Below are 22,997 nucleotides of genomic sequence, written 5' to 3'. Positions count from 1 at the left end.
GCCAAATCGTTCGTTAATTCTCCTTATGCCACGAGAGCGGGCAACCAGTGACTTCTTGGTGAGTGGAACGTTCTCACGCTCGCTGTAGTGTGTGTGGATGTGCGTGTGTGTGTATGTGCGCGTGTGTGCGTGTGTGTACATACGTGTGTGTGTGTGTGTACATACGTGTATGTACTCGTGTGTACGTGTCAGTGAATCGTTCATGCGATGACTTTGTGCACGCTTCGCGCTTGCGTGTGTTCTTGCTTCATGCCACACCACACTCACGATGCGTTGCCTGCTTTCATTCTTGTCCATCGCACACCATGCAGAAGAGCTACGCGCACACACACACACACGCACACACACACACACACACACACACACACGAGAACAGCAACGCATCAAGGCTTACACAACACACATACACCATGAAGCTGGTTCGCTTTCTCATGAAGCTGTCAAACGAGACAGTGACAGTGGAGCTGAAGAACGGCACTGTCGTTCACGGCACTGTTGCAGGTGCGTCTCATGCCACAATGCAATAGCACAACTCATCACATGGGCCTGCTGCTGCATGTATACACGCAAGCACAATGTGTACGCAAGCACGCACACTGCCGACTCAATTGTTCTTGATCCTGAGGTGGCTATGGTTCTCGAATGATGATGGCTGACACGCTGTGCATCTCGTGCGATCCGTTTGTTTGATGCACTTCTGATGGCTTTGCTTGCTCATTCCCCTCTGGGCATGATTCCCTCTCTTCGATGTCGTGTTTGGTCTTTGGTCGGCACATGTGCAGGCGTGGATGTGGCCATGAACATGCACATGAAGACGGTGAAGATGTCGATCAAGGGCCGTGAGGCAACGGCACTCGACACACTCACGGTCAGAGGAAACACAATTCGTCACGTCATCCTGCCAGACAGCCTACCTTTGGACACCCTCCTCATCGACGACACCCCAAAGATCAAGGCGAAAAAGAAAGAAGGTGTGTGTGTGTGTGTGTGTGTGTGAATGAATGTGTGAATGAGTGAGGTTTGCTTTTGCATGTGGTATGTGTGTGTGTGAAAGAGTGAGGTTTGCTTTTGGATGTGCATGTGTGTGTGTGGTGTGGGTGCTCTGTATCTGCGCTACATCTACTCGCGTTGTTGCTTGCCTTGTCCCGCCTCAATCGCATGCACAGCACACCACACACTCATCCAAACTACCCGCACTCCACGTCGTTTGCTGCGCTGCAGTTGCTCTTGGCCGTGGCCGTGGACGTGGGCGGGGCCGTGGTCGCGGCCGCGGTCGTGGTCGTGGCCGCAGATAAGCTGCTGGCACACCATCCAACCCAAGCACGTCAAGCATGCAGTGTTGCTGGCGATGGCCGCTGTTGGCTGTTGTCCCCACACCGTTCGTGTTTTACTGCTCCATTCTTCGCTCTCTCATCACTCCCTGTTGTGCCCTTGATCGCAACTTGTGCTGAACATGCCTTGGCGCGATGCTGAATGTATGCGTAGTGTGTGTGTGTGTGTGCGTGTGTGCGTGTGTATGAGAGTGCCGATTGACAGAGAGTTGAGTGCGCCTGGCTTTTGTCGTGGTGGTTGTGTTGTTTGTTCAGCGTGCTGCTTGTGGTTCGTGGATGTCTGTTGCTCGTTGTGTGCTCGCTCCACTGCTGTCATGTGCGGAGGATTGTGCGCTGATTGCTCCAACGTAGGAAGCGTCTCACTTCTTTGTGTGTCTGTGCGTGTCGTTGTTCCTCCGTGTCGCTTTTCCCTTGTGTGTGTGTGCATCAGTCCAAGCGCCAGTGTAACGAATGCTTCTTAACACTTGTTTGTATTGCGGTTAACATCATCAACGCGGGGAAACGAGGGAAGCGCTTGCGTTGCACAAGCGCTGATGTGTGATCATCACACCAGGCACAGTCGACAGCGTATACACACATGCGTTACATGTGTTGTCGTGTGGGCGTGTTCGCACGAGCATGCACGTGCCCAGCACATGCATACACATGACAATCCAAAACCAAACACAGCAAAAGGAGCAAGCGACACGGGGGAAAGAAGGCAGGCGCAACAAAAGCCAACGAGGAAGCACCATCATCACCAGCATCATCATCACCAGCATCATCATCACCAGCATCATCATCATCATCATCATCATCATCATGCGTCTGGGTTGCCGAGTTTGCCGAGGTCACGGCACACGGCAAGATACGAGTCTTCTTCCTCCTCGTCGTCGTCAGCGCCATCGCCGCCCTGCACATCAAAGTATGCGTCCTGTTGGTGGTGGTGGTGTTGGTGGTGGAGAATATGAGTGTGGATGGATGGTGAGCACAACGCTGACAAGTGAAGCGAGCAGACACACACATACAAACATACATACATACATACATACATACATACATACATACACACACATACATACATACACACACATACATACATACACACACATACATACATACACACGCATACATACATACATACACACACAATAAGCAAGCAAATGAGTGCACGCACTTGATCGAGAGGAATGCCCGAGGAATCGACGTCGAAATAATCTGCACGTGACGCGACACAAGACGCAGTTGAGGGAAAGAATTACATGTATACCATATGTACAGGCATGACAACACGCACACACGCGCAACACACATGACACACACACACACATGACACACGCATACACACAGAATACCCTCTCAGAGGACACACGGCCACACAGTAAGTACTCTTGTCACGGGTCGTTCGTTCATTCCTTCAATCAATCATTCCACGCCACAACGCACCTGCGTCCTGAAAGAGCGGGTTGCGGCGGCTAACGTCGCCAAAGTTCTCGCCGTTGCTGTTGGTAATTGGGCAATTGGGCAATTAGGCAAGGGAGGTGATGCAGGTGGTGAATATGTTGTCATGCACGCGTTGGCAACACAGATACATGCACATCACACACACGCGCGCGTACGAACCACATAAACCACACAACACACAATACACACATGAACAAACACCTCCACACGCATGCCCAACATCGTGCCCTGATGCTCACCGCATGGCTGCTTCAATCTGCATGTAGCTTTCATCATCGTCCTCGTTTGCAATCTGAAGGTAGGCGCCATCGCCGCCACGTTGGGCACTGGAGCCCTTGGAATCATCATCACCACCCACTTGGAAGTACGATCCGTCAGCACCCGTGGCCTTTCCTCTGCCATCGCCATCTGCCCCGTCCACGTCAAAGTAGTTGCCGCCACCACTGCACGCATCATCATACACACACAGACGCGCAGACACGTACACAGCACGCAAGCACACGACACGGAGAAAGGTTGGTGAGGTGTGTGACTGACGCGTTGAGAAGCGAACACATACACACACCTTCACATTCACTCACAAACACATTCACAAAACACATTCACATACACATGCATACACATACATACACATGCGTACACAGGGGCGCTCGCACGACTGCACAACCCAACGTTCAACCGCCATCAAGGGTTCACGTACGTTCCCGGCGTAAATGAGGAGTACATTTCCACAACTGTCTCGCGTTGAGTTGGCAGCTCCTGTGGGCGCGGTCGTTTCAAAACCAAGATGATCGTCATGTGAATGGAGAAGGCGCTCACGCGACACACGCAAAGCGATCGCGAGCAACGTTTCAAGGGAGATGCACATGTAACGTGTTCGCATGCATGTACTTCTCGTGTACACACACACACACACACATACACACGCGGACACAATCACAAGTACACGCATGCACACACACATACACATACACGCGGACACAATCACAAGTACACGCATGCATTCAACATTACAGCCACAACAGCGCACCTTTGCGACGCCATCGTTGACCATCAGACCAATGTCGCGGAACTCGGGGTTGTTGGTGCGCGCCTGAAATTGCATGCAGGCAACCCAATGGAAGGTGTGAACCTCTCACAAGCAGAGCACTTGGATTTGTCATGCATGTCAACACAAACAACTCACACGACACAGGCATACACACACACACAAACGAACACATAACACAGACATACACACACCACCACCAAACACACACGACAAACGTGCACACACACACAACCACACATACACATACGCACACTCAACCACATCCACACAGCACCACCGGCGAGTGCCAGCACCTGCTCGGCCTGGAGGAGTTTGTGGAGACGACCACGAAGATCACGGAAGGAGCAGCGGTCTTTGGCCTCGGCCGTCCAGCACGTGAGCATAACCTGATACAGCTCATCGGGGCACCCAAAGTTCTGCAGAATGGGATCAAGGGCATTGGGGGAGGGGGATGAGGTGAATGTGAGAACGAAGAGCACACAGAGGGAGGGCTGGGTGAGCATGTGAAATGTACCATGAAAGGGGAACTAGAAAAGCACAAACTGTCACACATAATACATACAATACATTCATACACGCAGAGACACACAGATGGACACAGACACACACAGAGAGACACACACACCCACACCAAACACCACAGGCAAATAATCACACGCCACTCACGCTCGGCTGTTCGAGTCGCGTGCCCTGCTTGAGAATACGACGCATCTCCTTGTTCTTGAACTGCTGATACGGGGGCATGCCATATGTGGCAATCTCCCACATGGTCACACCGCACGCCCTTTGGGTTTTAAGCATGAGCGTGAGTGAGGAAGGGAGGTAGGATCAAACACGCAAGTAAATAAACGTATGCGCAGCACAAACTGCAACTCGCTGTCACCCAGTTGCACACGCACGCACACACGCACGCACGCACGTACACACGCACACACACACGCACGCACACGCGCGCACACACGCACGCACGCACACACATACACAACGCACCAGACGTCTGAGGCCTCTGAGAAGATGAGCTGGTTGAGGCACTCCACAGCCATCCATTTGGCGGGAAGTTTCACGGTCATGTTTGGCTTCAGCTTGTAGTACTCTTTGCCCTCGTCAAACGGTTTGGTCTGCAACAAGTGCGAAGAGGAGGAAGAGGCATTGAATTACGCGTGAGTTTTGTTTGGGGGGCGCAGGTGTGTTTGTGTGTGTGTGAGTGAGTGTGTGTGTGTACATGTGTGTGAGTGTGTGAGTGTGTACATGTGTGAGTGTACATGCGTGAGTTAGAGAGTGTGTGTGTGTGTGTTTGCGTGCTTGCCTTCAATGACAATGCGCTATCGTCTCGCATTCACACGCACCAGGCCGAAATCGCCAATCTTGAGGATGTTCGTTGTGTGCAGCAGGCAATTTCGCGCAGCAAGATCCATGTGCACAAGCCGCTGCAATTGGAAGGCACAAAGTGAGTTCGAGAGAGCGAGTGTGTGTGTGTGTGTTGTGAGTGTGAGTGTGAGTGTGAGTGTGTGTGTGTGTCTGTCTGTCTGTCTGTCTGTCTGTCTGTCTGTCTGTCTGTCTGTCTGTCTGTCTGTCTGTCTGTCCGGCATGTTTACACGGAGACAAGAAAAGAGAAAAGAAACCACGGCCACGGCGCCACGCGCCAGCAGCAGACTCACCTTGGATGCGAGATACGTCATACCAGACGTGAGCTGCAGCATGAGGTTGAGCTGCTCTCCGTACGTCAACTTGATGCCCTTCTCACGGGCAGCCTACAGGTGCAGGTGTGTGTGTGACAGCGTGAGAAAAAGAGAGACACTATATTGGTTGCAAAACCCAGAGCACACAAGCAATCCACTCACACACTCGTCTGCTGCCTTACGCACGCACCCACACACATCAAAACACAAACAAACACATACGACACACACACACACAAACACACACACACACACACACACACACACACACACAAACACACACACACACACACACACAAGCACACACACACACACACACACAAGCACAAAGCGCAATTCTGAGACGACAGGTGCATCATCCAACGTACCACGAGGACGTTCTTGACGTCACCGTAACGCATAAACTCGAGCACGACGAGCCACGGCATGTGGTTGACAGACACGCCCACCAACGACACCTGATGAGCATGGACCGCAGGCACACATATCCACATACATGCGAGATGCACAGGCACACATCCACACATCCACAAGAGCACGCGACAACAATGTTTTGCAATGGTTGATTAAGGCGGTGACGTGAGCTTCTGCTTGGTGAATTGGGGCGTTGACACAACACCAGCGCATGCGCTGACTGGCTGTTGCTTGATGCCGCCAACGACCATTGATTACCACCTTCCACGACCATGAACAACGAGACGGGTGACTGACGAGGTTTGGGTGGTCGAGTTTGCTCATGGTGATGGCCTCAGCAAGGAAGTCTTCCTGGTCCAGCTCCGACGCACCAGGCCTGATGGTGACGTGTTGGTGATGATGATGTGATGATGGTGACGATAGTGGTGGTGGTGGTGATGGTGGTGAACCAAGGGGAGTGGTAAAAGCGAGTGGATTTGTTGGATGATGTGTTGAGGCTGGCTTTGATTGACAGCACACATCTCACCAGATGCTCACCGAGAACTATGTGCACGGAGAACTACAGCACAACCCTACCTATCACACACACACACGCACGCACACACACACACACACACGCACTCACGGACCCACACACAGACACACACGCATACCTGAGAAGCTTGACGGCGCGGTGTTTCTGGCTGACTTTCGTTCCCTTGCGGATGCGTTGCAACGCGAGCCACACCGTGCCAAACTGACCTGCACCGAGCACCTTGATCGCTTTGATGTCACGCCGCGAGATGAGCAGGTGTGGCGGGAACAGATCCGAGATGTCCAACTCGCTCTTTGTCGTTGCATTGAAGGGGTTGTCTGCCTCTGCCCGTTGCATCTCCTCCATGCAGATCTTGAATGCAAACGCGGCTGTCTTGCAAATCTCCCGCGCAGCGCCGGGCGGGCACTAACGCGTGCAATTCGAACATGAATGGGGATATGGGCGGTATGTGTGGTGAGTGCTTCAGCCATAACGCCAGTGATCAAGTCGCAGGCTCAATCCACGGTGGCGCACTCACAAGTGAACAACGCACAAGCAAACATACACGACACACACACACACACATACAAGATTGTACACCTTAAAGAGATGGCAGACGGTTCGAGAGAGCTTTTCATCGCGCGCAATGTACGCAAAGATGTCGTGCTCAGGGTTCTGCAAGCATGGTGGAAGTAGCGAAAGTGGCAGCGGTGGCAGCGGTGGTGGTGGTGGTGGTTGCATGTGAGTAATGGGAATGCGGGTAGAAGGTAGTGTGGTGGACTGGTGATCCGAACAACATGTGCAAGTGTGTAGTGACCCACGCACGTGCTTTCTGTCGTAGCCGCTGTGCAGATGTGTGCTGAAGGCAATGTCGCGAATGTACGTGAAGTGAAGCACATCGCCTGTGGCCAGTTCCACAACCCTGTTACGTGACGCACATGGCATGGCATGGCATGATGTGTGGTGCCGCATGTGAGTGTAATATGTGTTGCAGCGAGGGCATGACAACGCAAATCACACCAGCACTACATATGCGTGTTGACGTGTTTGCATTCGAGAGAAGGACAGTGAGAAAAACACACAAACAAGTGCCCAAACACACGCCCAGACACTCGCTCGCATACACACATACACACGCATACGCACGTACAACCCCTCTCAAACATGTTCGCACCTGACACCCTCGGTTGTCATGACGAGCACGATGCGGTCGCCAACAGCGGTCCAGTCGTCCTCTTCCCCAAGCTTGAGCACGTGCTGGAATTTGGTCTTCAGGTCCAGCATTGCGCGTGACGCAACCTGGTTGCCAACGGCGTCTGGTCACGGAAGTGATGGACGGCGGGTAGTTGGTGGCGAGTTAGCGTGGAGGGTGTGAGAACAAAAGAACAGGCAACGATGACTATGTGGAAGTGCGTGTGCGTGTTGTGCACGGGAGTACATATAACTACATGCTTTCCTGCTTTCTGTATGCATTTCTGCATGCAGGCACTGAGTCCTCACCTTTGACACGAACAGCGCCCAAGTACTTGAGCTCATGCACGCCAATGGGCGGTTTGTGCTGTCAAAGAATACACGCAACAAACACAAGCATGCTCGTGAGAGCCCGCACACAAACACACAGAAGTGCAGCGAGTGTTGGGGGATGCAGCTGCCTTTAAAACCAACACCGTTTAATGACGACCACATCCACAACACAGCAATGCCATCACAAGCATCGCTCGCATCGCTCACATCGGCAACATCTCTGAGAGTAGCGTCACTACTGTTACTCACCACTTCCTTGCGTCTGCGGCCACGCGGTTGCGTAATGACTTTTCCTTCGCGGATGGCGCGCTCTCGCTCGCGGGCCACGCACCGATGCGCAGCAGCTGGTTGAGATGGTGGTTGTTGTTGTCATGGTGATGATGGTGGTGGGGGGGGGTGGTGGTGAATGACAAGGTTCACAATGATGGTGTGCGTGGCTGCTTGCATGCTGTTGTATACGTGTTTCCCTGTCTGCGTAGCACAGCAAACACAACCTCGCCCCACACATGCACTCACCGAAGCATGTTGCGATGGCATCAAAGCCTGTGATGAGACGGAGGACGTGACAGTAGCCAAAGCCAAGCTTGGGGTCGTTGACAATGTAGTAGAAGTGGGTGTTGTCACGCGGATCCAACAAGCTGTCGAGGCAATGGATGGTGACAACAGCCAGTGGAGGCACCACATGTGAGTAACGGTGACAGCAGCATGTACAACCATCCCAGCACACGCGCATGCGACATGACACACGCGGTAACACACAAGATACTGCAGACATTCACACACACATTGAAACACATACACACACATGCAAACTTATACACACATACACACACATACACACCATATGTACACACGCACATGCACATGATACACATACACACGATACACAGAGTTGCGCACCTGTATGAGACGTGCTTGATTGGGGACTCTTGCAAGTGGTCGCCAGTGTCTCTCTCCACCATCAGCACCTGCGCCTCCGTGACCACGAGTGTCACCTCCTTGGCGTCCATGCCAAAGTCTTTCACGCGAGCAGCAGCCTGCTGCACAACGCGGAAGCCTTCAATGTCTTTCACCTGCAGGGATGTGATGCGGCGTGGTGTGATGTGACACAATATTGACGGTTGTGGTCAGGTATTGTTGTGCTGATGAGTAATGGCGGATGAGGCCACAAACCAACATAAATAGCCACTGACTCCATGAAGTCCTCAAGCATCGGTCAAGGCACACGCACGCACACACGCACACACACACACACATGCACACACACACACACACGCACATGCACATGCACACACACACGCACACACATGCACATGCACATGTTCAAGCACCAAACGAGCACGTGAGATGAGAGCGAAACATACAGGAATGCCGCCGCGATAAACGGCCTTGAAGCAGCCGATGGCAGAGTCAAGATAGCTCGCGTCCACCCACGCATCTGACATGCAGACATGCAGAGAGAGAGAGAAAGGGGGGGGGTCAAGAATGAGACGCCGACATGTTGGGTGGGATGGAAACGAGTGGCGGTGGTGAGTGTGTTGGCGTGTGGGTGACGTGAGGTTGGTGCTTGTTGTGGCCATGCACACATGTTGGTGTTGTGGCAATTGTCTCTTGTGTGAACGATACTGGAGAAAAAGGGAGGGGGTAACCTGCTTGTGTCACCCTCACATCATGCAAATGAACACACACGCATGTATTGGTGCATGGTGTACCGGCATCGGCGAAGATGCGGCCCTGCTCCTCTTCCTCTTCGCCAGCAACGTCCGTGTACAGTTCGCCGCCCTGGTCACGTGTTGGATCGGCCTCCTCATACACGACAGGCATGATGGGAGTGCCTGGCCCAGTTGGAAGCGGGGCGGGGGTGGATGAAGGATGAGTACGCAATGAATGAATGAGGGATGACATCTCAGAGAGATGGTATGTGCGCATGTGTGTGTGAACGAACGCATGCAGGACACTTGTCATACACACACATGCACACACAAAGGGACTTTGCGTACTTGCGGCGATGAGCATGGCCTCTGCCTCTGCTCGTGATCCTTCGGCAACCATGTCGGCAATGGCGGCGTTGCAAGCCTTGACAAAGACTTTGCCCTGTTGTGTCGAACACGCACGCGCGTATGACTGGTCGTGAGAGGGAAGTTGCACATGCTTACAAACGCGTGCATACACACGATTGCATGCACACATACATACACACGATTGCATGCACACATACACACACCACCACCACCACGAACAACGCCATGCCCAATGCACACATTCCCCACCACACACACATTCCCCACCACACAAACAAACAAACAAACAAACAAACAAACAAACAAACATACAAACAAGCGCATACACATGAACACACAGACACATGCACTGACGTTCTTCTTGAGGGAGAAGGTGTAGCAATCCATCTTGTTGGTTCGTGACTCGTGGTAGATGAAGGAGAAGAGATGCTTGTTGCGAGGATCTGTGCACACCCATGAGAGGTTGTTCAGAGGAACCTTCTTGATGAGCTCTTTTGTGTTGCGGTCATCAACGTAGATGCCCTTGTCTGTGATGACAATGTTAACGGCCTGGGGCTTGAGCTTGAGGGCGTGAATGCGAGACACGGCGTCCATGCACACGGCGTTGCCCTTTGGCTCCGAGCACGGCACGCTGCCATGGTAGCGCGCCTCAAAGCTGGCACGCACGGTGCCACGCGTCGCTGCTGCCAACGCATTGTTGTTGTTGGACCGGCTGATCCGGCGCATCATCCTGCCCGGTGCTCTGGGTTTGGTGCTCTGGGTTCGGTGCTGTGGTGCTGTGGGTGGGTATGTGTTTGGATTCTTCCTCTGTGTTGAGGGTTGTTTGCGGGCTGCGCTTCTGTTGAGAGTAGTGGAAGGTCGTCGGTTGGTTGGATGGAAGGATGTGAGCGAGCGAGGACGACAACGGCGGTGGTGGTGATGTTCAGGAGTGGCTGGCTGGCTGGTGTTTGGTTCTCAACACCAACACCAACACAACAACATCAACACCTTGTCCGCTCGGCATTCCACTCGTTGCGCCATCGCCACCGCCATCGCCACTCTTCGCTTGTCCGGAATCCAACAGCAAGCGTGTGCGACTACTTTTCATGCTGCAGTTTGCGTGGTTGTTATTTTGTGTTTTTTTTTCCTCGTCGTACGACCTACCACCCCGTTTGGCTTGGCCTTGTTGCTGTTGTCTTATTGTGTACTGTTAAAGGCATTGCCTTTTCTGGTGTGGGGACACTGGGGCGATGAAGAGCGACGGCGGTGTGATGTGACATTTGCACGCGGCACAAAGAACAAGAGAAGACATACTGACACACAGGATAGTAGGGCAAACGAAGTTTACATTGCGCAGTGGAAATCAAGCACCCACACACACACACTCACCCACACACACACACACACTCACCCACCCACACACACACACACACACACACACACACACACACACACACACACACTCACACACACACAAGCACTCGCACACTCTCTCAGACACTCACTATATACATACATACAAAGGACAGAGACACCCACTCCCAATCACAATCAGGCAGGCTGAGTTACAGTGTAAACACACTATCTTCTTCTTCTTCTTTTCCTTCGACCGACGGTACCTTCGCAGCAGCCGGAGCAGCGACGTTGGCGTTGCTATTGCTGTTGCTGATGTTGGCGCTTGAGTTGAGAGCGTTCAACGGCCGCGCCGCCATCTCGCTCTCGTCGGTCGTGGCGTCGTGGTCAGCTTCCGACAATGCGGTGGTGGTCGCGTCCTTGAGCTCTTCAGCACTGGTGCGTTGGACGTAGGATGACGCCGACAAGGAAGAGGACGAACGCTTGGCGCGCACGAGTCCGCCCATGCCATCATCGCCGGTGCTGCTCGTGCTGTTGCACCGTCGCCCCTGCCGCTGTCCCGCGCTGCTGTTGCTTTGCATGCTTGGCGCAAACTCGTGCGCGGAGGTTGATCGAAGGGCGGGGAGCGTGCTGAAGCTTGCTCGCTTCTCCTCCACGGAAGACTTGGACGGCGCAAGCTGGTGCAGCATGCTTTTCTTCCGGCGCAGGTTCTCTGCACGGAGCAGCTTTTGCGCCACCACCGCCTGCTGCGCCCGCCCCTTGTTGCGGAAGATGCGCTGCACGTGTGGCGGCTGCTGCGCAATCCATCCCTTCAGCGGCTTTGAGCTTGCCAGCACAGACTCCAGCTCGTCTGCCTCTGCGGGCTCAAGGTGGACGTGAGATACAGAGGCCCTCCTGTCCTCTCTGTCTGACGTTTCCTCCCTGGTACGTCTGTCGGCATTGGTGCTGCGCGTTGTGCTGCGATCGTCGCTGCCGTCGCTCTCACATTCGCTGCCGCTGCTACTGCTGCTGCTGCTGGTGGTGCTGGTGTCACCGTCGCTGTCGGTCAAGCCCTGACCATCCTCACACCCGCTGCCGTTTCCGTGTGCGTCGTCGCCGCCACCCAGTACGGCCTTGCGCTTGGGCGTGGACGTGGGTACAAAGGGCGGTGTGCTGTCGCCGCGAGCAGTAGTCGTAGCTGATGCGTGTGGCGGTGAGAACACGAGCACTGGCGAGGAGAGCGAAGGTTGTGGCTGCGATATGTTCCCATCGCGGCTGTCATCGTCTTTGCTGTTCGCCCGTGCCGAAGCATGGTGATGATGGTGGTGGTGGTGGTGGTGATGGTGGTGGTGGTGGTGGTGGTGATGGTGGTGGTGGTGGTGTTGTTGTTGCTGTCCTTGTTGTCCATGTGACTGTTGCTGGTCGTAGTGGTGGGTCGCTTGGGAGTTGCCCTCCACGGCAGATGCAGTGGTCTGCAGCTCAACTTGTTCCACCACCTCCCGCTCGAGCCGTTTCTCAACCTCACGCTCCTCATCTGTCCGATCTTCCGTCTCCGTTTCTTCTGCGTGTTGCTGTTGTTGTTGCTGCTGTCTGCCCTGCTGCTGCTGCTGCTGCTGCTGCTGCTGCTGCTGCTGCGGCAGTGGTTGTGTCGATGCGTCGTGCTTGTGGTGATGCTCGTGGTGATAATGGTGGTGCCCATGCTCATGCGTGTGCGTTTCAGATGGAACAACAGACTGCTGGTCTGTGTGGCTTCCGTCAACTGTGTCAGCTGTGCTGCTGTGGATGTCGAGGAGGAGTGAAATGTCCTGCGTCATGCGCACGGACCTCCGCTTGCGCCTGGAAGTCAAACGCAGGTCACGCAGCAGCACCTGCGCCATGGTGTCGCCGCTCACCGAATGCTGCTTCACCTCGCTCATGGTGGTCTCCATCTTCTCCAGCTCCAGCTCCAGCGCTTCCCGGAGCGCAGCCCTCGCCTTTGCATCAGGCAGGCGCAGCAACAGGTCCTCCGGCAAGTACGTCTTCCACGTGTGGTGGTCGATGAAGTAGTCGCCCACCACCTCGTCGTAGCCCCGGCTCCAGCCGCTTGGGAGACGAAACTGCCCATTTGCATCCACAAAGACCTCTCGTGCTTGTGGCCCAGGAACCCGAGCACTGCTGGTGCTGATGTTTGTGTTGTCAAGCTCGCTCATCCGTGGATGAAGCCACTGCCATTGTGTATTTGCGCGTGAATATTTGGTTGTATGTTGGTGTTTTGTTATGTGTGTGTGTGTCGATGTTGTTGTGTGGTTGTGTTTGTGTGTGTGTGTGTGAGTGTGAATGTGTGTGTGTTGATGTGTGTGGTTGTGTTTGCGTTGGTGTGTGTGTGTGTGTGTGTGGTTGTGGTTAAGGCGATGGCCGCGAATGCTGATGCTGCACAGCACACCACACACACACACACACACGCTCAGCCACTTGTTCGACAAGTCAATACAAACAAACAACTCCTCATGTAACGGCATGCAACGACACGAACGCCAGAGCGACCAATCATCCATAACACACACACACACACACACACACACACACACACACACACACACACACACACACACACACACACACACACACACATACACACACACACACACGAAGTCGCGCAGTTCCACTCACCGTTGTAGTTTGTGTTGCATGGTCGATGTAAAACACCTTGCCCGTCTCTGGGTCCCAGGCTTTGTCCCATCCATCGGGGAGTGCGGTTCCATCCTCCTCCTCCAGCATTCTGAAATCGCTCGCACCCCTCACGTTGTTCCCTCCGCCCTGCTGCATCAACAACAGCACCACCACAAAACAACAACAAACAGGTGAACAACAAACAACAAACAACAACGGCCACGTTCGTCGCAGCGGCAACAGTGATGTGAGCCAGCGGGTGCGCAAAAGCAAAGCTGAGTGATGAGGCATGACACACAGTGAGAGGCGGTGGGTCTCGCTTCTTGACACTCGCCTGGCACCCCCTGGTGGTACTACCCGTCATCAGACGAATATTTCGTGTCCTGATTTTGAATTCATCGAATCGACTTACATCAGTCTCTCACCCCTCAGAGTTTCACCCTGGCAAAAATACGCTGACGCTACCAGCATCAGCAATTTTCTCCAGAATACGAAAATTGGGCTTGCTCACTTGCTGGTCTGCTTTCACATCAGCACGACTTGTGACCGACCACCATTACCATCAGCATCTCGACACCACAGCTCGCACCCCCTCTCAAGCTCTCCGTGTCAAACTCCCCCCTCCCCCACCATGGCCCCAACACACGACGAAGATGCTCCCCAGAGCAGCTCCTGGACAGATTGCTTCAAGTCCCGCACCAAGAAGCAGTGGGGTACGTGCGAGCCATAGTAAATGGTGCATGTGTCTGGGTGTGTGTGTGTGTGTGTGCTGTGTGTGTGTGTGCTGTGTGTGGTTTGTGCAAATGTGGCATGTGCGTGCAAATGTGTGCGCATACGTGAAGAGAGGGAGTTGGGCTCGCATACGAGGTTGGGCACTTATCACGCGCACACAGTGGTGTGGTGGTTGGTTTTGGCAGTGGGGTTGCTTTGTTCAAGACTGATGGTATGTGATCTTGCGCTTGCGTCGACGACGATGATATGGTGTTGCTTACCTTGGCGCGCACTGCGCAATGGATCTCTGCTCTTCCCCCCTCCACCTTGCTTGGTTGACCACATCAGGGCAAATTGGCGGCGCCTACTTCATCCTGTACACCTTCTTTGCCTGCTGGATGGCAATGCACATGGCCATCTACGTCAGCACCACCCCAGAGACTTGCACCTTCACCAACGGTGGCAACGTCTGCATCGGCGAGCCACGCTTCTCTCGCTTCCGCCGCTCCAACATTCGCGGTGTCGACGAAAGCCCCAAGTTTGAATGCGCAGAGGGAACGTGAGTCTCCTGCTGATCTCGTCTTGTTTCGCTGTCCATGACACCCTTCTTTCATTTGTGGGGCCGTTTGTTGCGACGCAATGCTCGGTTGGTCTCCATCCACTTGATGCGGTAGCATCCACTCTGCGGCGGGCTGCAATCGGTAGCATCCTCCTATCCTGTAGCGGTGTTGCTGATGAGCTCACACTGCCTTCCATTGGCCATGTGGTCTTGTGTGTTGCATCTCAGGTGCACTGCCGCCATGGAGCTGCGCATGAACCGCGACTTCCGCTTCCACCAACTCGATGGCGATATCCAGGTCGACTGCATGCTCGAGTCGACTGAGCTCAACGTCTCCACCATTTCCTACGCCTTCTCGAATTGCCAGATCCCCGCTGATGACATTGAGAAAGTTGTGACCTCCGCCACGCCAGCCGGTGCTCTTGACATGCGCAGCTGCAACGCCAGCCAGGTGAGCGCAAAGACAAGCTGTTGATGCACGAATACGACACACCCACTGTGTCTTGGTGGGGGTTTCGCTGTGTGGTGCTGATCGCCTGAGTCATGGGTTCGACTCGCTGCTTGTTGTGTGTGCTCTCCACCGTGACTCACCATCAACTGCTGGCTTTGCTTTCACAAAACAGTCCGTGAGCATGCTCTTTGAGCAAGGCGCCATGCTCCCCTTTGCCTACGCCTTCCAGGTACGTAATGCATGTGTGTGTGCGTGTGTGCGTGCGTGTGTGTGTCGGCGAGCTTAATGCCTGAGTACCATCTGCACTGTCGTTAACACGAGTATTCCTTGCGTGCTTGTATGTGTATGTGTGTGTGTGTGTGTTGTGTCGACCCACAGCTTGAGGTTGACGAGGTGACAGTCAAGCAGGTACCCTTTGAGCTCAACGTGCACTGTACCGTCACCACCAACGAGCACTCTGCCAAGATCGATAAGGGTACGTGCGCGGGTGCATCGCATGTCGTGGGTGTATGCGCTGTGTGGGTTGGTTTGTTTGTGTTGTATTGTGTTGTTTCCAACACACTTCATGGGCCAGGGCTGTCCATAAACGCTGCACACCAACATGCACGATGCTCACATGCCCACTTTTTGTTTTTTGTGTGTACGTACCACGACACCGTTCTCTGCCCACGCACTCGCTTCTTTGCAGATGACATGACCTTTGAGCTTCAGACACCCTTCTGAGCAGCACGAGGGTTGATGAAGAACCTCGCCTCGCTACTCGTGGCTCACAGCGACACATTTGTGTGACTGTCATGGTTCCGAACCAACTCCAACCCCCATGCACACACCTTCCTTCTTCTCAACTCTTCTCAGTTTTGGTTTCTGGCCCCCTACCCTTTCCCACCTTCCAGCGACTATCAATCACAAACGCACACCCCAGCTACCACACGCGCTTGCTCACTCGCACCTAGTCCAACGAGAAGCAACACCACCAATACCATATTAAACCTCACCTCATCAAGATAAGCAGCGACAATACGCACTGATCTTTGGAGGCGATAGCCCCTTGACACAACTTGAACGGCTTGGCCAAGAAAGGAAGGAGGCGGTATGGGCATGCTGCTGAGTGCATTGAACGAACAGCCCGTGTGCTTTGATTCACCATCGCATTACGACGCCCGAGGTGTGCGTGTGCGTGTTGCTGTTGTCGATGGGCTGGGCTTGTGTGCCTGCCATATGTCATGATTCCTTGTGCACACGCATGTTCTGATGGCAAGCGAGGAAGCTCATACGGACTTGCGACGTGTTGCTTCAGGACGGCCAATTCCATGGCGAACGCCGATTCACACCGTCGCGTCCCCATACTATGACGTGCAGAAGAAGCACTGGCAAGAGCTGCGAGAAGCACGAACCAAGAGCATCGTTGCACGAAAGAAGCTCTCTGGTGTGTTTGCGTGTTGGTGGGCGGCTTGTTTGTTTGTTTGTTTGTTTGTTTGTTTGTGTGTTTGTGTGTTTGCGTGTTGGTGGGCGGCTTGTTTGTTTGTTTGTTTGTTTGTGTGTGTGTGTGTGTGTGTGTGTGTGTGTGTGTGTGTGTGTGTGTGTGTGTGTGTGTGTGTGTGTGTGTGTGTGTGTGTGTGTTGTACTGAATCGGCAAGCAAGCAAGCTGAGATGTTCGGGTGAAAAAGATAGCAGCTCACCACGTTCCGTTGCCTTACTGTCCGGTTTCCTGTCTCGTACAATTGTCACGACGACGACAGATGAGAATACTGCGCGCCTGCTGAGCATGTACCCACAATGGACTGACTCTGACATTGCTGATCTCAAGGACCAATTCCACAGCTTTGACGTCAACCAGGATGGCATGATCGACTTTGAGGAGATGTATGTGCCTCTGTGTGCATGTGAAGGTGTCTGAACGGCGGTAGGGCACGAGCACACACACACACACACACACACACACACACACACACACACACACACACCAACACACACAGAGCCACAGCGTGTGCTGTCCTTCTCCTGATCAGGCTTTGTGCAAAATGTCATGTGCCACAGGGTGATAGTGCTAGACTCCCTTGGTGACGAAACATCACGCGAACAGCGCAAGCAGTGCTTCGCTGCCGTCGACACGGATCACTCTGGCTTCATCGACTTTGAGGAGTTCTTGGAGGTGCGGGAACTACCATGTTGCTACGGATGTGCATGACCGTGTTGGTGTGTGCATGTGCGTGCATGTGCTGTGCGTGTCGATGTGTGGGTGCTTGTGTCGCGATGAACTGTTTGCGAGATTCATGTTCCATGTTGCGGTGCGTCGCAGCTCGTCAACAATGTGACGCTTGGCCGTGTTGATGACTCCACTGGACTCGGCAAAGGTTGTCACCTCCGTGCTGCCATTTGCTCCTCACCACCCGCACCAATCACACACACACACACACACACGCTGCTTCCTTACACGCTAACATGCACTCACGCTGCCTGCCACCTCTTGACATGCACACACACACACACACACACACACACACATGCAGCGTACAAGAGCACGGCCCGCAGCACGAAAGCATGCTACTGCCTTGACATCGACCTCCAACTCAAGTACCACCTCATCTGAGAGAAATGGAACAGACCAAATGACCGTGTATTGCAAATCACACGTGCACGTCGGCAGCGAACCAAAGCAAAGCGCTGTCCTCACACACACACACACACACACACACACACACACACACACACACACACACACACACACACACACACACACACACACACACACACACACACACACACACACACATCCATTCGAGTCGAATGCAACAGAAGATCACAAGAGAAGTATGACCACTATTGAAGCAAGTATGTACAAACACAATAAACGATGCAACAGCATAATCACAGCACGCGTTGGAACTTTGACCGCCACTGGTCGCCACCAGACAGCTGCGCGCCGAGCGCAGACACTGCAAGGAGGAAGAGATACGTGCGTGCGTGTGCGTGTGTTAAGGGCGTGGGTACAAGTTGTGTGAGGTTTCATGTGGTAACTGAGAGGGGTAAGGCGGAGGCACAACGTTGAATGCACGCACGAGACAGCACGCCCAAAATGTACACACACACACACACACACCACGCATGCAGCCACCAATCAAGCATCAATCAAGCGTAGAGTTCATGAACACCATCACGACAACACCACGAACCGTGCGGGAAGCGGCGGGCGTCGGCAGACTCGAGGACTTTGACGAGCGCTTTGACGGCGCGATAGCTGTCCATCTCAGCGCGCTGCAGCTCAGATAACCTGAACCAGGAATCAGAGCGCTGGTGATAAGCGCATGCAGACCCCACTCACAAGCGCACCCGGGCGAACAAACAAAGTGACACACATGCACTTGTACACCCACAGTGTTACACACAAGGACACACACACACACATATGATGGCTACCTGTCGATCTTGGCGCGGCAAATGAGACCAAACTTGAGGGCAGCGTTGAGGAGGTTCAACACATACAATTGCAGCGTCTGTCAACATGTGTGCGTGTGCGCGCGGATGAGTTTCAATGTTGGTAACACCCATACCAGCGAATGACACGCGCATGCACACACACACGCACACACGCACACACGCACACACGCACGCACACACACACACACACACACACACACACACACACACACACACACACACACACACACACAAGAGTCACATTCGTTGGCGCAGGCGACACCCGTCTCACCCCTGGCAGCAGGACGCGCCGCTTGACGGTGGCGACGAAGGTGGAGTGGATGCGATGGATGTCTTCGATGGTGTTTGCGCGCATGAGCTGCTGATCGGCGGTCTTGCTCGGCTCAGCGAGGGCTCGATGCATGGTGTACTCGTCAAGAACGCGCACGAAATACAGCAGCCGCGCCCGCACAATCATGCACCCGTGCGACACCGCGCCCATCTCAAAGTCTGGCCGCAGTCAGTCCACCGTGGTGGTGGTGGCATGAGGAAGATGACAAATAGGATTCGAGCAAACAGACATGTACATGAAGCAACCAGACATCGAGAACACACGCACACACACACATACCTCGTCGGAAGGAGAGGTTCTCCAAGGTCCACCTGGCCTGCTTGAGCAGCAGCAGCGTCTGGTGAATGGCGTTGTATTCCTTCATGTGCGCCGGCGTGATCAGCATCGTCAGCACGGGGTCGACCTACCATGGGACACGTGCACGTACGAGAGGGATGTGTATGTGTGTATGTGTGTGTGTGAGCATGCGTGGGCGTGCGTCATGTGAATGGACATTGCTGACGTGCGCACCGCGCACATGTGCAAGGCAAGGCAAAGGGGGGGGGGAGGGGTTTGGTTGTTGGTCAAACGTGTACAGGCGAGCACACCCACACACCAGGTGACTGACTGACCTTGTACTCGATGTGGACACCACTTAATGCGTTCTCATTCGTCGGCTCGAGAAAAGACACATTCAGTCTGCAATGGCGTGGAGCAAGCGAGGCGTTGGTATGTGAGAACAGCCCCGCAAAATGGTCGCGCCACATACACAGACACACACACAGACACAGAGACACAGAGACACACACGCGCGCGCGCAGAGCGAAAACGGGCAAAATGTGCACGATAACACCATGAGGCGCGCACACACACACACACAGAGAGAGAGAGAGAGAGAGAGAGAGAGAGAGAGAGAGAGAGAGAGAGAGAGAGAGAGAGAGAGAGAGAGAGAGAGAGAGAGAGAGAGAGAGAGAGAGAGAGAGAGAGAGAGAGAGAGAGAGAGCACCGTGCAGCACCTAGCGTTGAGGAACGGCGCGTGGACGGCACACGCGTCTTCCAAGTCCAGCGTGCACAGATTCGCATTTCCACCACGCGAGAGCTGTGAAGCAGTGACGCGCGGTTTTGGTTGTGGTTGGTGTTGTGAGGTGTAAGCGACTCGCAAGCACTACTGACACGTACACACACACACACGCACACACACACACGAACGTACGCACGCACACATGCACCAAACACTCACGCACAGGGTGATATTGCTTGTACATGACCGATGTGATGACTCACGTGTTGTGTGACAATGTCAACCCACTGCAGCGCAAGGTCGCCCTTGTACATGAGGAAGAAGTCCTGTGAACGACAGCATGCGCGTGGTGTCAGGTGAAAGTTGAACAAGCACAAGCAAGCAATCAAGCACAGACACAAACTGACACGAAGGGGCGCATAAGCCTGCACACACACATGCACACAAGCGAACACACGGAGACACGGAGACACAAAGACACACATTCAGGCACAACTGCGACAACTTACGCGCAACGCATGCAAATGTTTGTTGAGATGAAGTCGTTCGCGGAAACACGCGAGCAGGGCCGTGTTGGTCATCTGAAAGACATGCGGTGCATTGAATGCATGTGCATATGTGCGTGCACGCGCATGAGTTTGAAGTATGGGCGATGCATGTCACACGTGCCAAGGGTGAAAGCATAATCAGCACATTCAAAAGCAGCAGGCAAAAGCAAGCAAGCAAACAAACAAACACAAACACACACACACACACACACACACACACACACACACAAACAAACACACACAATCAAACAAACAAGCAAACAAACAAAATTGTGGTTTGAGTGTGGCCCACCCTGTGCGCATAGAGGACGCAGCGGTGGAGCAGCTGTTGGAAGAAGAACACGCTCTGCACATGTGTTGGGGACGACCGGTGAAGACCTGCCAGCGTTGATGATGATCGATGTGTGAGCATGTGCGAGGATGAGGTATTGAAAAAACAAGTTAGCGTGCATAGTGTGCGCCTGTGTGAACGTGCGCATGCAAGGCGGGGTGCGAGTGCATACAAGCACATAACCAACCTTCGTGCGCGGTTTTGCGCCCCACAGCGCCAGACGCCATCGCAACAGCCCGCTGTGCACATACACATGATGGAGTAATGGACGTGTGTGAGAAGTCTTGCTTGCAGGCAGCAAGTCGTGATGAGTGAACACACGGGTCGACAAAGAAGCCGCGATGACCAGAGACAAACGTACAAGCATAGAGATCCACACAGAATCATACAGGCACGGACACAGGCACACACATTTACAGACACACACACACACACACCACACACCACACACATTGACAGACACACACGCGCACACACACACACACACACACACACACACACACACACACACACACACACACACACACACCACTGCTCACCCAGACGAGGTCGTGGCGTTCATCATCATCCTCGTCATCAGGACCACCGCCACCATCTCCGCCATCTCGCGATGATGACGACGGTGGTGGTGCGGACGATTGGTGATCAACAGGCAGCGCTTCGCCAAGAGATCGAAGCAGCTGTTTAGTTAAAGGGAAACGTGTGGCGACAAGCGTGGGTGAGCGGTCGTTTCAAGATCGCCACACACACACACACACACGCGCGCGCGCGCGCACACGCGCACACACGGCTCACCTGCAGGTCTGGGTGTCTACTGAGTTGCGTCAGTGCGCGCCATTCGTGGAGTTTCATCAGCAGCAGCGTCGCTTTCCCAGCCTCAACCAACATCGCCGCACAGTCGGCAAGCAGCGCTGGGCCCACAGTCGTTGTGTGTGTGTGTGTATGTGTGAGCGCAGGCGGAGGAATAATTCGTTGAGTTCCACGGCCTCGCACACACACACACACACACAGACACACACACAGACACACATGCGCACAAGCGGCTTCACAGCTGTCATGTCCACCACACCTGGCACGTTGTCAGCCAGCTGCACGTCCTGCCGCCAAAACGTTTCACCGTCCAGCTCGAACGCAATTCGCGACGAAGAAACATGGGAGGACTCGGTTGGGGTGAATGGTGACGACGATGATGACAATGCTGGTGATGATGAAGAAGACGAAGTCAATGTGCCGGTACCGTCGCAGTGGTGGCGCTGATTCTGCTCAGCCGCCAACTGCGCAAGTGTAACGCGACGGCCGGACCTGAGCTTTGACGACGACGATGATGATGATGTGTTGGTGTCGGTTGCGATGCGGATAGGAAGGCACGACAGCGCCTGGCCGCGCAGCAGCCACAGATACGCACTCGCAAGCACCGGCCGACACGCCTGCGTGGTGTGGTGTGGCGTGTTGGATGGTGTGTTGTGCGTCTTAGATGTGCGGCTGGGCACGCGGAGAAGAAACCAGAGGACACAGGGCGCCAGCGGATTCTGCAGCCGATCGCACGCACAGAGAGAGAGAGAGAGAGAGAGAGAGAGAGAGAGAGAGAGAGAGAGAGAGAGAGAGAGAGAGAGAGAGAGAGAGAGAGATAGAGAGATAGAGAGAGACAGACAGAGAGAGAGAAAGAGAGAGATAGAGAGAGAGATAGAGAC

General features: G+C 53.9%; 6 protein-coding genes across 6 annotated transcripts in view; 3 read left to right on the top strand and 3 right to left on the bottom strand.

Annotated features, from left to right (window-relative positions):
- The first annotated feature begins 18 nt into the window (after positions 1 to 18).
- Positions 19 to 1,829, top strand: PTSG_07630 (small nuclear ribonucleoprotein Sm D1). The gene is made up of 4 exons (XM_004991370.1): positions 19 to 58; positions 312 to 501; positions 783 to 971; positions 1,222 to 1,829. The coding sequence occupies exons 1-4, from the start codon at positions 26 to 28 to the stop codon at positions 1,293 to 1,295; spliced, it is 486 nt and encodes a 161-aa protein (XP_004991427.1). The 5' UTR covers positions 19 to 25; the 3' UTR covers positions 1,296 to 1,829.
- Positions 1,756 to 11,078, bottom strand: PTSG_07629 (TK/HMTK protein kinase). The gene is made up of 25 exons (XM_004991369.1): positions 10,332 to 11,078; positions 9,957 to 10,050; positions 9,669 to 9,791; positions 9,321 to 9,394; positions 8,857 to 9,029; positions 8,473 to 8,594; positions 8,206 to 8,300; positions 7,933 to 7,990; positions 7,607 to 7,748; positions 7,258 to 7,354; positions 7,033 to 7,107; positions 6,572 to 6,858; positions 6,216 to 6,294; positions 5,873 to 5,962; positions 5,484 to 5,576; positions 5,172 to 5,252; positions 4,816 to 4,943; positions 4,492 to 4,609; positions 4,119 to 4,241; positions 3,805 to 3,867; positions 3,475 to 3,533; positions 3,014 to 3,217; positions 2,757 to 2,812; positions 2,488 to 2,528; positions 1,756 to 2,244 (listed from the first exon to the last, which is right to left on the bottom strand). The coding sequence occupies exons 1-25, from the start codon at positions 10,704 to 10,706 to the stop codon at positions 2,131 to 2,133; spliced, it is 2,964 nt and encodes a 987-aa protein (XP_004991426.1). The 5' UTR covers positions 10,707 to 11,078; the 3' UTR covers positions 1,756 to 2,130.
- A 75-nt stretch (positions 11,079 to 11,153) lies between these two features.
- PTSG_07628 (uncharacterized protein) lies at positions 11,154 to 14,226 on the bottom strand (the record flags this gene model as incomplete). The annotated part of the gene is made up of 3 exons (XM_004991368.1): positions 13,938 to 14,226; positions 11,576 to 13,492; positions 11,154 to 11,198 (listed from the first exon to the last, which is right to left on the bottom strand). Exons 1-3 carry the CDS (start codon positions 14,091 to 14,093, stop codon positions 11,154 to 11,156), a joined length of 2,118 nt encoding a protein of 705 aa, XP_004991425.1. The 5' UTR covers positions 14,094 to 14,226.
- A 175-nt stretch (positions 14,227 to 14,401) lies between these two features.
- On the top strand, positions 14,402 to 16,649 carry PTSG_07627 (uncharacterized protein). The gene is made up of 6 exons (XM_004991367.1): positions 14,402 to 14,650; positions 14,997 to 15,207; positions 15,436 to 15,658; positions 15,831 to 15,887; positions 16,037 to 16,133; positions 16,347 to 16,649. The coding sequence occupies exons 1-6, from the start codon at positions 14,569 to 14,571 to the stop codon at positions 16,379 to 16,381; spliced, it is 705 nt and encodes a 234-aa protein (XP_004991424.1). The 5' UTR covers positions 14,402 to 14,568; the 3' UTR covers positions 16,382 to 16,649.
- Positions 16,650 to 16,750: 101 nt separating this feature from the next.
- Positions 16,751 to 18,248, top strand: PTSG_07626 (uncharacterized protein; the record flags this gene model as incomplete). The annotated part of the gene is made up of 6 exons (XM_004991366.1): positions 16,751 to 16,823; positions 16,956 to 17,084; positions 17,398 to 17,521; positions 17,696 to 17,810; positions 17,958 to 18,012; positions 18,169 to 18,248. The coding sequence occupies 6 exons, from the start codon at positions 16,751 to 16,753 to the stop codon at positions 18,246 to 18,248; spliced, it is 576 nt and encodes a 191-aa protein (XP_004991423.1).
- A 278-nt stretch (positions 18,249 to 18,526) lies between these two features.
- The window catches only part of PTSG_07625 (uncharacterized protein), a gene marked incomplete at its 3' end in the record, with an annotated part of 7,363 nt that continues 2,892 nt past the window's right edge, over positions 18,527 to 22,997 (bottom strand). Inside the window, exons 7-20 of the mRNA XM_004991365.1 lie at positions 22,376 to 22,733; positions 22,102 to 22,217; positions 21,846 to 21,986; positions 21,494 to 21,545; positions 21,268 to 21,353; positions 20,937 to 21,008; positions 20,691 to 20,753; positions 20,423 to 20,505; positions 20,039 to 20,105; positions 19,707 to 19,830; positions 19,368 to 19,585; positions 19,076 to 19,152; positions 18,832 to 18,929; positions 18,527 to 18,594 (exon numbers count right to left, since the gene is read on the bottom strand). Coding sequence (XP_004991422.1) covers positions 18,527 to 18,594; positions 18,832 to 18,929; positions 19,076 to 19,152; positions 19,368 to 19,585; positions 19,707 to 19,830; positions 20,039 to 20,105; positions 20,423 to 20,505; positions 20,691 to 20,753; positions 20,937 to 21,008; positions 21,268 to 21,353; positions 21,494 to 21,545; positions 21,846 to 21,986; positions 22,102 to 22,217; positions 22,376 to 22,733 — 1,623 coding nt within the window. The remainder of the gene's footprint in view (positions 18,595 to 18,831; positions 18,930 to 19,075; positions 19,153 to 19,367; positions 19,586 to 19,706; positions 19,831 to 20,038; positions 20,106 to 20,422; positions 20,506 to 20,690; positions 20,754 to 20,936; positions 21,009 to 21,267; positions 21,354 to 21,493; positions 21,546 to 21,845; positions 21,987 to 22,101; positions 22,218 to 22,375; positions 22,734 to 22,997) is intronic.

The sequence above is a fragment of the Salpingoeca rosetta genome (assembly GCF_000188695.1).
Source record: "Salpingoeca rosetta unplaced genomic scaffold supercont1.20, whole genome shotgun sequence".
NCBI classification, from domain to species: Eukaryota; class Choanoflagellata; order Craspedida; family Salpingoecidae; genus Salpingoeca; species Salpingoeca rosetta.
Note: the sequence above shows the minus strand (reverse complement) of the source record. Positions and strands in the feature narration are given on the sequence as shown.